We start from the raw sequence: 15230 nt of genomic DNA on the forward strand, positions 1-15230 counted from the left end.
TTAGGCGAGGGTATTTCTGAGGCAAAAGGAAACATGATTAGGTTTTAAGTATCATTCTATAAGAATACTTTGTTATTTTCGCTTAAGTCTTACCATTTTATTGTCATATAATTATACAGTACCTTTTACAGTACAGCTTAGTAATACACTACAATGTATTTTGTGGCATGCAACTACGTTTCCCATCGCTTTCCTTTATTTTTTTCCGTTTATTTTTCCTTCCATATTATTCTCCTCTTTCGCACTTAGTGTATTGTTCTATAGGCCTAATTAAGACGTATCCGACACAGGCCTATACTTTATAGTATTAACGCCTTTTTGCTTTGCAATCAGTGCAACTGAATTTGTCTGAAAAAAAAAATTAAGTGACAACAGATTATTTGTAGGAAAAGGCTTGGATATTCATTTTGGATGTTGTACATCTTTTAATTTATATGAAATTGATATGCTGAGTTCAATCCCAATCACCATGATATATCGACAATATTTTTGATATGGCAGGTGCGTAATGGCGTGTTAATGAAAAGTGGCCCGACAATTTTATTTTAAATTCAACTATATGCTGATCTGGGTATTTTTTCTAAGTGGATGAAAAAATGTGTTTCCTGGTGAACAGAGGAATATATCATGCAAAGCTGAATAATTTATAGAACAGTAATGCTGGATCTACAGGCTTTCATTTATTTTCATGTGTTTACGCAAACATTGTCAACTGTCAAAACAACAAAAAATACACGATAATAAACATCCATGTATAATACACGATCAGCCAGTAGTAAAACACTTACCGTCCCTCGAATCAGTAAACAGACAGGTAATAGGGCGTTTTTCTGTTATTGCCCCTAAAACTCGGAATGCAATCCTATAACCCCCTGGACTAAAGAATTGCCATACTCTCACAGCTTTCAAGAGGTGTCTAAAAACTCATCTTTTCTAATTTGTTGTAATATTCCTTTCTGTTTATAATTAATGTAATCTTCATATCATAATGTTCTCTCTTTTTTTTTTGGGGGGGGGTAATTATTTCTTGTTTATGAGCTTTGTATCTAATCCAAAGGCGCTTTATAAATGTAATATTTTTGTATTATATCAAGAAGAAGAAGAATACAAAGAAAGAGGGAAAACAATCCAAAAACTAAAAGAGAGAGAGAGAGAGAAAAAAAGGGTTTACCCATCTCAGACGAGGTATGGCCGGTACCAGACTGCCCAAGAAATCCCCAAAGTTGTAGGTGAAGAAACAGACGAGAGGGACGAAGTAGAGGTCGAGAAAGTCGGACTGGTGGTCATTTGATGAAGGAATCTCGACCAGGACCACGGGGAACAGGGACAAGGTCACGAAGAATGTCATCCATATATTGAAAAATTGCATTTTTATCTGATGAATAGACAATGGAGAAGAATTTCATGTTCATTACATTGAGATGAGTGTTATTAAGATTACTTTTAAAAGTATTCATGACTGCTGCTGCCTGGAGGATACATATCATTTAGCTGGTTATACACGTTGAATATTCTCATTGTAGTCATCATCAAAATTACTTCTCTTATCCACGAAATCGTTGCCGTTTTTAATTAAAGATGATGAAATTAAGATTACAATATTATGCTCGATTTGTAGCTCTATAGTGTACATTCTAGATCAATAATCGTAACAATTCTGCTTTTCTTTCAACTGATGAAAATGTAATGTATAATTGTTTTACGGGGGAAAATATGTTGCGGGCATACTTACATCCCAGAATATTTGGGCTAGATTGGTGCACGTTGTACAGCATTGCCTTAGAGCGCTACTGTCCATCATACCCGATGCAGCTTTGTTGATCTCATCAGCCGCTTCGTTTCCTCGGGCTATGCCGAGGTGATACTTCACCACTGACTACGGAGCGACAGACAAAATACCATTTTAGTGATGACCGTGAAATCTGATATCTATCCCTATTGGTTTTAAATGCAGATCTATAGGTATCTCAGTGGTCGTTTACATTAATGTTAAATTAATTAATTTCATTACAGGACCGATGAACTAGATCTTGATTTGTTTTGTTTGTGTTCACTATACTCAGCAAATGATTTTGAACAGAAAATAAAGATAGAGTGACTTTAAACAAAATTTTCTTCCCACAATTTTGCCCACATTTAAAAAATACATTTTACTATCCTGAAAATTCTGTTTCTTTTTTTTTCCAGTAGAAAAGGGGATGTTGCCTTCCCCCTTCCTCCGATTAACTATCATAGATACGTGAGATAAGTGCATATTCAACAAAAGCCGTTGTTAAAAAAATATAAAAATTCCAATTTATACCAAACAAAAAACATTCATTCATTCAGGCGCAAACGCATGGGGTGGTTTTTTTTTATGTGAGTAGTTTGGAGGAAAACACCCCCCACCCCTTTGTGTTTTTGTTGATTTTAGTTTATTTTTTTAATTAAAAAAAATTATGCTAACGAATGAAGTAAAAAAACGCGACCTTACCCCCCCCCCCCCCCACTAACGGAACGAAATGTCGATCGTTCAAATTTTCAAATTCCGAGACCAAAAAAAAAATCCTCTTACCCCCCCCCCCCCCCCCCCCCCCCCTATATATAAACAAATAACGTCGCTTTCGTGAAAACCAAGTATCAAAAACTGCTAGGCTAATTTCATTAGGAAATAGCTTTTCTAAAATAATATAGTGTCCTTTTCCCTAGCTCGCTTCGCTCCCTCGCAACTATTACAATGTAAAGCGATCATTCTGTTTAACAGCGAGGTGCCTGAACATACCTTATATATTTTTTAATAAAATTACTTTTTACCACTCTCGTTCGTGTACAAACATGCTCATTCTGGGCAACGAGATGCCCAAGCATAACCTCATACTCGTATATCAAGGCAGCCGAATATATGATTGATGTATCCACGCATATTCGGCGGCGAGGTGCCTGCATACATTACTATATAATATAGTGTGTTGATTGCAAAAAAATGTTTTACCATATGGCGAATTCCCATTTTTGGAGTCGCTCGCTCGCAAAGTAAAATACACAACAAATGTGTATTTACGTGTGTATATGGCACTTGAAGAAATGCCAGAATGATGCAAAATAAATCTTTATTATGATCAGAACCATGCAGTCAATCACTGTATCCTCAAATTATGATGTATCAATCTATATTTCATGATTAAACAGGTTTAACTCATCTGTCATTTTTTTAGAGTCTGATGATTGAGTGATAAAAACTACCAAAGCAATTGGAGTAGCGTCGTATAAGTAAAGACGTTTTATTGATCTAGAACTAGATAATTTATCCAATTATTTTCTTTACTTTCATCAGTGATTGGGAACCTCAGCGTCAAAATTGATTACTTTACCATTTTGTAGAGCAGGCAGTAACTGACGACGCAGACGAAAAGAACGACAACGGCTGTTGTGAAGTAGCCAACCGCCGCACTTCGATGAGTACCGGCAACTGGTATTAACAACATAGAAAAGAATAATTCATTCATTCATATATATATATATATATAAGTAATGATTTCGTCCTGACAATAGGCCTTTATATTCGGTTAATGGAATCACCAAGTATCAACAACTTCTTATTAATATTCGGAACTGTCGGTCCCGTTCAATACACCCTACCATGATGTATGACAATAACCTATTATCTTGAAGGATAACCACTGAACCAAGGAAAACGTTTGGTTTTCAAATAACCGTTGAAACTGATCTGCCGTACGCAAATGTATACACGAGATATATAACTCAACATAATTATACACTATATACATTTTTTTAAAACTTTGATTTAAACATTTTAAAATTAACGCAACAGCAATTACTTCCGACGATTCAATCTTTATGTAATTTTGATGTTTTTCTTTCTGTCACCAATTCGTTGTTGGACTCGTTGGTGTGACTGATGTATAAAGATGTGATCATAAAACCACAGTATTGATACATGACTGAAATATTCTCCAAAGTTACAGTGACCATAATTAAAGCTTAACCCATATTTTTGTACATGACACAAATCCTGCGACTCCAAATTAAGCTTGAGAATTATTTGTACGTGTTTTACTTACTTGCTATTGAAATGATCGCAGAAATGGCAACAAAGGTTCCGCCGAAGCCCTATATAAAGTAGGTAATTAAAAGGAAAATTGTAAATGAAAGGTATTTCGAATGTTACCCTTTGCCTCTCAGCATTTTGATTAACTGGTATTAGTGAGGGAAAAGTAGAGTGAATGCACCCCCAAACCGAGACGGTTTTTTTTCCTTCCCTTATTTCTCTCGTTCATGCTCTGCCTCTATCTCTCGATCTCAGTCTCAACCAAAGTTTCAATATAATTTCAATCTCAGTCTCAATTGCAGTCCCAATCTCAATCTCAGTCTCAATCTTAATCTCAATCTCAGTCTTAGTCTCAATCTCAATCTCCGTCTTAGTCCGAATATCAATCATAATCTCAATCTCAATCTCAATCTCAGTCTTAGTCCGAATCTCAATCATAATCTTAATCTCAGTCTTAGTCTCAATCTCAAATTTAATCTCAGGTTCTATCTCAGTCTCAATCTCAATCTCAATCTCAGTCTCAGTCTCAATCTCAATCTCAGTCTTAGTCTCAATCTCAATCTCAATCTCAGTCTCAGTCTCAATCTCAATCTCAATCTCAGTCTCATTCTCAATCTCAATCTCAGTCTTAGTCAGAATCTCAATCTCAATCTCAATCTCAGGTTCTATCTCAGTCTCAATCTCAATCTCAGTCTCAGGTTCTATCTCAATCTCAATCTCAGTCTCAATCTCAGTCTCAGTCAAAATATAAATACCGATCTCGATCTTGCCTTCGATCTCGATCTCAATCTCAGTCTCAAACTCAATCTTTATTTGAATTGGAATTAAATGCTTTGTATGTGAGGAAGAAGACGAGGAATAAAACTTGAAATTGGAACAATTTACCTGTCCTACGAGGTAACACTGGATGTAACTAGGAGGGAGCTTAGCAAGGAGGGTGTACATCCCTGATTGGTAAACAGCTGCTGCAGCTATATAGAGAGAGTAAAAAAAAATCAAAACACCAATCCTTTCATTCTATCCAGGGGCCGACGGCGACTAAAAATCGACTGGGGGATTTCTATAAGATACAGTCATATCAATCGGCCCTCAGATCACAAATAGTCTAGGAAGCCAACATATCGAGAAGCCCGTGGGGAAAACTCCCCAAACTTCCCTTGGCAATTAATTTTGCTCTGATTACTTCCATGTCTTCATTGTGCTTTACCAAAACAAAAGTTACAAACTTTATCATGCATACTTCTTATCTTAAAATAATTATGTCTTATGAACACAATAAAAAAAACTCACTTATTTAATTTAAAACAAATTGTGAAGCGCATTTTATATAGAAAATGCTCCAATTCGCTAATTGAATACATCACTTTCATTATTATTATTGTTACAATTATTATTAGTGTTACAATTATTATTATTATTATTACTGATATTGTTATTATTATGAAAATTACGGGATAATATTTCGTATTGTGCACGGACATGCAGAAGAAAGGCCATTTAAAAATGGGCTGACGCAGCGTATTCGTGTTGAAATAAAAATGTGATAAAAACAAATATGAAGTTTACGATAGTTCCACACAGAGATGAAATAACAAATACATCACTGTTCATAAAAGTTGACAAACATAGGCTATTAATTTCAAATTGGTTTTCACGTAACCCACCTGACATCACATTGTTATTTCATACTCTCATCTACTTAATTGCCGACTATTAACTTAAACATGCAGTAAAGATGTGTCGTTGATGTTTTCTATGACATCTCAGTATTATTATCATTACTCGTTTACTTTGTAAATAAAATGCTTTGATGAGAACAATCAAAGTATAGAATCTTCATCTCTTCTGTTTGCTACTCAATGAAATATCCTTACTTTGTGTAGACATAGTACACGTAATATTCTACGCAGTCATAAGAGAAGCCATAGATATAAATCTGCATAGCCTCCCACCTGAACGAATGTACGTTAAAAAAATACGCTCTATGCTGAGAAGAATGTGCTATTCATAGGATTTTTTTATCATGCTTATAAGTATTTCATTCTTACCATTGAATATCACTATAGTCACCATCGTGATCCCAAAAAATGTTCCAGGCCCTGCAAAATAAACAAAAAATAAACATAATAGAAAGGGCTTTTTAACGGGTAATGTTATTTCTTCATCAAGAAAAATTATTTCAAAATTATTTGTAACAGTGAGAGAGAATTTTGATAACACGCAACCAAGGCAACACAATAATTATATACAAGTAAAAATGGCTTAAATGGCGCAATGTAACAATATAATATGAAAATGTTGTTACCACATTATATTGGTATTATAATCAAAGTTAGTATAACGTTTATTATCATAATGATAATAATTATTATTATTATAATTATTACTGCTATTATCATTATTGTTATTAATATTATCATAATTACTAGTAATTTTATTGTTATATTATGTTGGTAGCTTCTGTAACATTTCACTACACTCATTCTTCATATACCGGCGCAGTCTTTCAGTAAAGGGCCAATTTTCTTGGTCACGTTTGTAGTTCTATAATTGCCGTCCAAAATATTCCACAATTTCAGATTTCTCTTAGAAGAGTCAAGTTTCAATGAAATCTTGCACGACAGGGGTGGTGTAGTTTTAATTTCTTGACATTTAGCATTTTTCAGTTTTTTTTATCATTTAGAGTCATTTAGTTCATACAGTGTATTATTATGAAATGCCTTTCATTGGGCTCTGTGTTGTTGGTGTAGATAATAGGTCAGGGTTTTTTTTTCAGTAAAGGAATTTAATCAAATCAATGGCCACTTCTCTACGGCTGGAGATGGGGGCACTGGTAGGGGAAGGAGTGAGGGTGGGGGTACTGCTCGGACACACTGATACCATGACTTACATTGTGACGTGTCGAAAATAGCCAATAATGTAGTGATGATAAAGAGAAAGAACATCACTACCAACCCAGCAAAACACCACACTTTAGATGTTCTGTAGCAAGACAGAAAAAGTGTCCGAAATAGCATTTCAATCTCCTAAATATCTTAGATCACATTTTTTGTATATATTATACACAATATCAAAATGCTAATCATACTAGGCCTATACATGACTTGTATTAGAAACTAGGTCCGACCATGGTCCAACGCAGATTACTGGCAATCACGATATACGACGAAATTGCCAGATATGTTATAGATTGACCTAAATAAACATGCGAACATAACTTTTCCTTTTCATTTATCATTTCCGAGGAATACTCAAAACGGATATGCCAACAAAGTGCGTCAATGTGGGGGCATGCTGTGTATTTGCCCCCCTCCCCACCCTTAAACACAGCCTGATTATGGTATGTTGCTAATAACACATATTTATGTGTCGCCATCTAAGTTTTGAAAATAGAAAGACAGTGATCGCCGTCCCTTTCTCATACGTTAACTTTTATTTTGACTGTCATTTCAAAAGGGCGTCAAATAGCGCATGAAATATCTTAAAGCCCTATATTTCCCTTCAAAATAGTGAAGATGAACGAATGAATAAATGAATAAATGAATAAATAACCCCCCAAAAAATCAATAAATAAATATATATATAAATATATTCATAAATACAAGAATAGATAAATAAATAAATGATTCAATATGTGTATAAATTTACTGAAAAAAATTAAATTGTTAGCCAAAATATGAACAAATGAAACACAGATAAAGTTGAATCTCCATCTCGAATTACTCGGTAAAATTGTAAACAAATACAATGATTGTATTTACCTTGCAGGAAAGAAGAGTGAGAGAAATAGAAAGAAGACGTACGGAGTGAAGTTGCCATAAGCGACATACAGGGTAAATTTATCCTTGTATTCCATGTTGTCACTCACGTTAGCAAATTTGTGATCTGTAAAATACTAAGATAACAAACAAGTAATGTGATTGCATATTAAAAATATTTAAAAAAAACTTAATGGCAACGATGAAGTAGCCCCTTTTCCCTCACCCCCTCCCATCTCCCCTCAAAATTATCATTGCGGAACTAGAGCCTACAGAGAGAGAGAGAGAGAGAGGGGGCGGGGGCTTAGAACACTGTAAAAAAGTAATAGTCGAAATAACTCAATGAAATTGAGGAAAAGAATTGCCTTATTTTTATTAAGTAAATATTACCTACGGCATGTTAAGTAGAATTTACTTATTTTGCTGAATAAATTTTTACTCAGTTAAATCGAGTTACAGTAAAAGTAAATAATTTAAGTATTGTAATCATTTTAGATAATTAAAAAAAAAGCTATGATAGGATTACATATTGCACGATTTGGTACCCATCTAATCTAACAAGCAACTTCCACTAATCAATCACTACTTCTATTTAAGAGTGAACCGTATATTTATATCTACCACCATCACAAACTATTACATACGCTTCAATTCGACACATATTGAAAGGCTCCAAATTTTATATATATATATACTTGATCGTAGCATCTTAAAAGGAAAATTGGTTGACAATTTCCTGAAATATCAAGTTTTTATTTGTTTTGAACTGGGTAACAATTAAAATTGTCTTGTCTTTGCTTAGCCATGTTAAATGAATTAATAAATGTTTTAAAGTCCTTAAATTTTCATTCAACCACAAAAAAGAATTGTTTTATTTAAAAAAGAGTTTAATTTGGTCTTAATGAATATTCATAAATTATGTAAATATTTCTATTACGCACTGTATCGGTCCTTACTTTAAAAAGATAAGAATAATCAACATAAATTGTTTGAGTAATACGTATAATTTCTGATTTTGAGTTAAAATTACTAAATTAATACAAGCTGAAATTACTTAAAGTTCTTATGTATTTGATTTTACTTAAATATTCCACGTATGTTCTACTAAATTGAAAGTTTGAGTTAGCAAGACTTAAATTTAGTGCGTAAGTGGCAAAACTAATGTTTTCAAGTAAATTCTACATGGAAAAAATACGTAAAAATTACCAATGAACAAATTATTTTTTACAATGAAGAAAGGAAACATACGCACAGAAAAATAAATGAACTCCGCCACTCCCAGCCAATCATCTTTTATCAAATTACAGAACTATGTGATTTACATCTTCACCCCAAGAAATATAGTTTATTGCGCATTTTACAATACAAAATGTTCAAAGTAGCACAGCAAATGATCGTTATACTTTCTCTCCTAATTTTGTGAATGGGCAAACTTTGATTTATTCTAACATCCAGGGTGCAAAGTCCCTTTGCACTCTTTAGATACGCCACTGTAAATGAGCAACAAATGAAATTTATCAGCCGTCAAATATTTTTAAAAGTCCTGCAACCTTATGCAAATTAGACTAAAGGATATACGATGGCTTTCGAATGAGGTATACTAGAATCGATACCCCAACAAAATGATTTAAGATTGAGGTTGATATATTTACACGTTCAGCTGTGATGAAACTATTCCATGGGTACAGAGTTCCGATTCCTTGGATAAGGAATATCATTGCCACAATCCCAAACCTAAGTAACATAATAAAGAAAAGGCTATAAATACAATTCATTTATGATAACAGAGCATGCAAGATGAGGGATATCATGATGTGAGTTTAGTCACTGTCATACTTTCTACATTCCCAAAAGACCTCTCCCCCCCTCTTTCTCTTTCTTTCTCTTCTCTCTCTCTCTCTCTCTCTCTCTCTCTCTCTCAATCCCCTCCCTCCTCCTCTCTTTCTCTCTCTCTTTCTCTCTCTTTCTCTCTCTTTCTTTCTCTCTCTCCCTCCTCCTCTCCTTTTGTTTGGTCTCTCTCCCACTCCATTTCATTTTCATTACTATATTATCATACTATATCATTATCATTATTATCATCATCATCATCATTATTTTTTTCTTATTCGTATTCGTATGCGTATAATTATAATTATTATTATTATTGTTATCATTAATATCATTATTATTTTCAATTATCATTCTTATTTTCATTCTTATTCTTATTATCAATATAAATATTATTATTATTATTATTGTTATTATTATCTCAATTATTATTATAAATATTACCCATCTTCCCCTCCCACTTTTTATATCCATGCTATTTAATGATATTCATTTCTCATTTTGAGACGGATCTTATAGAAACTGCTTTTACCTGTCTTTCGGAACCATCCTGTATTCTGGCTCTCCATTTGGTGTCTCTCTGAATGTCCTCGGATAATCTCCTTCATTCACGCGGGCCATCATCAAAGATTCGCTAGCATCTCCTCCTGCCATAGTAAACTATACTGTTCTCCTTTAACCACGACTGGATGTTTAACACTGCATAAGCAAGAGCAATTTAAACGCAAACATTACTTTAGTCTGCAGAAAATATTTGTTGTCCACTCCAAAAATAATTTGTTTTTAATAGATGCAGAAAAACAAAAGAAACAGAGCAAAAACAATTGATTAAAATCAAATAACTAATAAGGAAGTTATGAACTTTTTTTAAAGTATGAAAAACTATGGAACTTAGAAAACCACAACACAAATTGCCTATTGGTTATCAGTTTATTACGTCATTGCCTCACTATTTATCATTGCTTTATACATTTTCATCCCATTCATTTCCCTTGTTATCCCCAAAAACTTGATTTCCCCATGCCTTTGCCCAGTTTATATGACTTGTATTATATTGCGTGCATGACATTTCACAAAATCCTTTATGAACTTTGAAGGATTTATACTACTTTCTGAATATTTTATATTCATAATTATTGATTTTTATATAAATAGTTTATTCAAACTCACATTGTTCGTGATTTAACTAGAATTTTTGTCTCTATATTAGTGCATCCACACAAAAACATATTACTATCAATCTAACTTGGATGCTGGTGTGAAGAAATAAGATTCTTAGGGAGAAAATAGGAAATTTATATTATCAATATAAAGAAAATAATTAGTGGATAGTGAGGACATGACGTCACAGACTCATGCGTGAGTTGCCAATTTGTCTTGTGATTTTCAAAGTTTTTCATGTCATTAAAAATTAATAACTTTCTTATTATTTATCCGATTTTGCTCAAACTTTTTTTTTTATTGGTTTGTCTGATTTTTCTGCTTCTATTAAAAGTACGTTATTTTTGGAGTGGACTTGGCCTTTAATGAATTACTATGAATGTGCTATTATACGAACAAATTGGTTTTTGTAACTTCCTTAAAACTTCTTTTGTATTTTCTTCTGTTTTGTGATCATATAATGTATATTTGTCATTGAACACTTCTGTACACTTCTTTGTGATGTATAATTCTGCTGTTTATCTTTGAACCAATGGAAAAAGAATTGCTATTTTACAACATTATGAAAAAATAAATTCAACTTTAAGGTTATCATCATTCGAAATCAAATTAATAACATAGGCCTTTAGTATTTGCAAGCACTAAACTTGACTATAAAAAACACTGTTTTATGCAGGCGCGTACGCAGGATTTTTTCAAGGGGGGGGGGGGTTTAACATTTATAAATTATAAATCGGGGGGGGGGGTAAGAGCACACTTTTTTTTTTTTTTTGTTGTATCGAAATTTGAAAATTTAATATTTTGCTCCGTTGGGGGGGGTATGGTCATCTTTTTGAGGTCAGCCATGGGAATTTTTTTTTTTTTTTTTTTATATAATAAAAAAAAAAAAAAAAATCCAAAAGGGGGGGGTTTAAGGTAATTTAGGGGGGGGGGGGTTTACACAAAAAAATTACCAAAGGGGGGGGGGTTAACCCTCCAAACCCTCCCCCTGTGTACGCGCCTGGTTTTATGAATGTAACTTTATAAATATAGAAGTAATTACTTGTATTTAACTATTACTATCAAAATTATCACCACTATCATTATTGCTTTAACTATCAATTTTGAGAGCGTACCATTATAAGCAACAAATTTGCCACGAAGTGGTATTTTACGCCTTAAGTAAGAATATTCATTTTCACTAAACAATAATCAATTAGATTATAAATAGAGGAAACGCTAGTTTTGGCAGGTAAATTTTTACTTTTTATATTCATTTTTGTTAAATTAAATCTCTAATACCATATTATGCTTGAGATAATCTTTTGATCTTTATTATATGCCTATTATTCTAATCCTATTTATCATCAATTTCTTAAATGAAAAGAATAATCGATGTCTTTTCCCCCACGATAATTATATGATCGATACTGATGTTTTAACGATGTTAAAACTATATGAGTATGGTTAAAAAAAATAATGAGAATATATAGCCACATTGATCGTAACAGGGATATTTACGAGCAAGAAATTAAACGAGTCAGTTTCTGTTTACAGGTTTAGTACTCAATATGAAATCTAATCGTGATTTTTCTTTTTAATAATCTATTGTAAAAGGTGCAATCACATAAAAGCTTAATCTTTGAAGAGCATTCTTGAAAAAAATATCTCCATATATTCCCTTTTCCTCCTTCTTTCCTCTCGCTCTCACCCCCCCCCCCCCCACCCCTCCCAACCCGTAGCTACGCAAATGATTACAAATATTTGCGGAACGAAAATAATAATGTTGATACAAAAATTGATTCTAAGGCGGTAACCAATAAACCCTACGTGTATATAGCTAAGATGGTTGGGCCTATACGCCAAAGGTCATATGATCGAAGAGGGGTACATGGTTTGCTACAATAAAATGGGTAAAGAAAAGGGTTACGTGCAAGGCTGCATGGTTTGAACAATCATTAGCGGTTCTAGAGGGGTTGTGGAGCTCAAGCCCACCCCAAAAAACAAAACGGAAACGAAAACAAAACAAAACAAACGCAAGGCATATGCATAAAATGAATGCGAAAACTCCCAAGCCCCCCCCCCCCCCCCCCCCCCCCCCCCCCCCCCCCCACCAACGAAAAGAAATACTCTTCTAGAACTGCTCCTGTAAACGAAGCCTTAAAAATGTTATTTTTCAGCATGCTATCTGGCTATACACATGAGTAATTGTAATAATACAGGCCTGTCCATTACGAATCAACAATGATGACGAATGCGTTAAATAGCGGCACGAAAGTCTGCTGCAGTTTACTGTTGATGTTAATAATCATAATCGTGGAACCAAAGTCAAATTGAACTTACCTCATAAAGTCCGTCTCTGATGGTTGATGTACATAGTAAGCAAGCAGACAAGACCGCGCTCCCAAATCGAGATTGTGATCTTCAGAGCTCCGGTGAGTCAAAAAATCGTGGTCAATATGCACAGTCATGAGATGAGAACTGGTGACGTACCAAGCCCCCCCCCCCCCTCCCCACCTGCCCCTCCCCCTCCCTCAAACCTGATCTCTGATGAAACATCTTTGGAGGTATTCGGTATATGTGCGATATGATAGCCGAGGCCGCCAGCTCTGACATTTTGAAGTATAGGGGATGCATGTCAAGGAATCTCATTGGCGGTTTCGGCATTTATTTTGACAAGAGGTATCTCTGGATAATAATGCTGAAGTGAGGTCTGAATAAACGCCCTTGTGAATGTCATGAACGGGAGGACATAAATCAAGGAGATTGTACATGGTTTGTATATGGTTTGAATAAGCAAATCAGGGGGGAGAATTTTGACACTAACCTTTCATGAATTCGACAATAATTATTGGTCTTTCTACTCCCAAATGTCGACAACACCTACAACTTTACATCCCATCACTACTAGTAGTAGTAGTAGTAGTAGTAGTAGTAGTAGTAGTAGTATTTGTAGTAGTAGTAGTAGTAGTAGTAGTAGTAGTAGTAGTAGTAGTAGTAGTAGTATAAGGTGTGTGACAACCCATCCAGAAAATTAATGTTTTGTAATGTCCGTTCGTGCTACTTCTTATACTGACAAAGTCTGTTACATGGGCTAGATGGGTTTCAAACGACCCGACATTCGGGTCAGCTTTAATGGCTCTGGGGGCTTATACACGACAGCTATGATCAGGATGATTAATTTTGTTTTATTCAAATTAGACTGAGATCGTGATTTTGAGGGGTCGTGAAATTAGGTGACTGTTATGACAGGCTCATGACCGGCCTTTACCATGTACAAGGCATTCATAGGCCTACCAGTTACAACAGATACCATAATCCATAACATAACCACGATGTGTCATGTAAAGATCAATGCTATATTGTATCCCTAACAAGAAACATTAGACTTGATATCAGGATTCACCTTAAGTTCAAAGGTATATAGCCCTTCTGCTTTAAGGTTATGACAAAATATCCATCATGAAAAAAAGGCAATGTCCAATATTAAATTGTGTCAGTCCCTTGGGCCGTCTTGCGGGTCTTCTGAACTTTCTTTAAAAATTATGTGTATGTATTTTTTGTTTAGTCTAGTGAGCTGTTAGTTTACCGGGATGACCCCTATTAACCCCGAACAATGAATATATATATATATATATACATTTTTTAAAAAAAATACATTTGCAGATCATTTGGCTAATGGCATTTCCACCTACTGCGTCTAAAAACATGCCTCAGAAAACTGTAAATATAAAAAAATAATTACACACTGCTTAACAAGCATTTTTTTCTTCTTCATAGTGCACATTATGCATTTGCTTTTCGTTCTTTAAAAAAAAAATAATCCTTACAAAACGTGAAGTTATGTTTGTAATTGTAATATATCCAAGAACTTCGCTAGGCATTATTGTTTTCTGGTGCATGCCATCCTGAATGATTTGGCAGTGATTCAAGATTTTCCTCAACCCGCCCTAGTCTCCTTTTCAAGGAGACTGACTTTCCGTCTTGACTTGTTATCCGATCCCTGTCCTACAACGGAACTAGATAGATCTCAACAGCTGGTGAGCCAATCGTGATGCCCTGCATTAGGTTATGCACAATTGAAAGGTTAGAATGGCAACTTCAAGTTGGAAGTTATTGAGGCATTGCGCATTTCCCCCTGGCGATCCCTCCCTCCATTAAAAATGAGCTTTACCGTCCTAGTACTCTACAACTTTTGGTAAAAGTTGTTAAAAAAAACACTCGCCTACTGCGATCGAGGGACGAACATCGAGACGGACGATGGAGCGTATTTAAAAGTGTGTGTGTGTGTGGGGGGGGGGGGGGTCACCAACAAAATAAGGGTAACTTCTGGAGAGAAAAAATGTGCACCTCAAAGTGAAATCTCAAAGCAAAAATATACAATTTTTAGACATTGTTATATACCCCTATATTCCATTATGTTGGATCATACTTCACAGTTTGGTGTTATGTTCTGA

At 34.5% G+C, this 15230-nt stretch overlaps 1 protein-coding gene across 1 annotated transcript; it reads right to left on the reverse strand.

Annotated features, from left to right (window-relative positions):
- Nucleotides 1–694: 694 nt before the first annotated feature.
- On the reverse strand, nucleotides 695–7040 carry LOC756462 (equilibrative nucleoside transporter 1-like). The gene is made up of 8 exons (XM_030999152.1): nucleotides 6939–7040; nucleotides 6097–6147; nucleotides 4934–5019; nucleotides 4062–4110; nucleotides 3351–3448; nucleotides 1733–1876; nucleotides 1172–1375; nucleotides 695–712 (listed from the first exon to the last, which is right to left on the reverse strand). Exons 1-8 carry the CDS (start codon nucleotides 6991–6993, stop codon nucleotides 695–697), a joined length of 705 nt encoding a protein of 234 aa, XP_030855012.1. The 5' UTR covers nucleotides 6994–7040.
- Between the last annotated feature and the right edge of the window lie 8190 nt (nucleotides 7041–15230).

Source organism: Strongylocentrotus purpuratus, unplaced genomic scaffold (assembly GCF_000002235.5).
Source record: "Strongylocentrotus purpuratus isolate Spur 01 unplaced genomic scaffold, Spur_5.0 spur5_scaffold_5, whole genome shotgun sequence".
NCBI classification, from domain to species: domain Eukaryota; kingdom Metazoa; phylum Echinodermata; class Echinoidea; order Camarodonta; family Strongylocentrotidae; genus Strongylocentrotus; species Strongylocentrotus purpuratus.

Bases quoted from the DNA above. Each gene is read 5' to 3' on its own strand.
- LOC756462 (XM_030999152.1), bottom strand. From the start codon at position 6,993: ATGTTCTTTCTCTTTATCATCACTACATTATTGGCTATTTTCGACACG. The intron at 5,020-6,096 runs GTAAGAATGAAA...CTCTCTATATAG, and splicing joins GACTATAGTGATATTCAATG to CTGCAGCAGCTGTTTACCAA. The intron at 1,376-1,732 runs GTAAGTATGCCC...TCTATTCATCAG, and splicing joins TAGCCCAAATATTCTGGGAT to ATAAAAATGCAATTTTTCAA.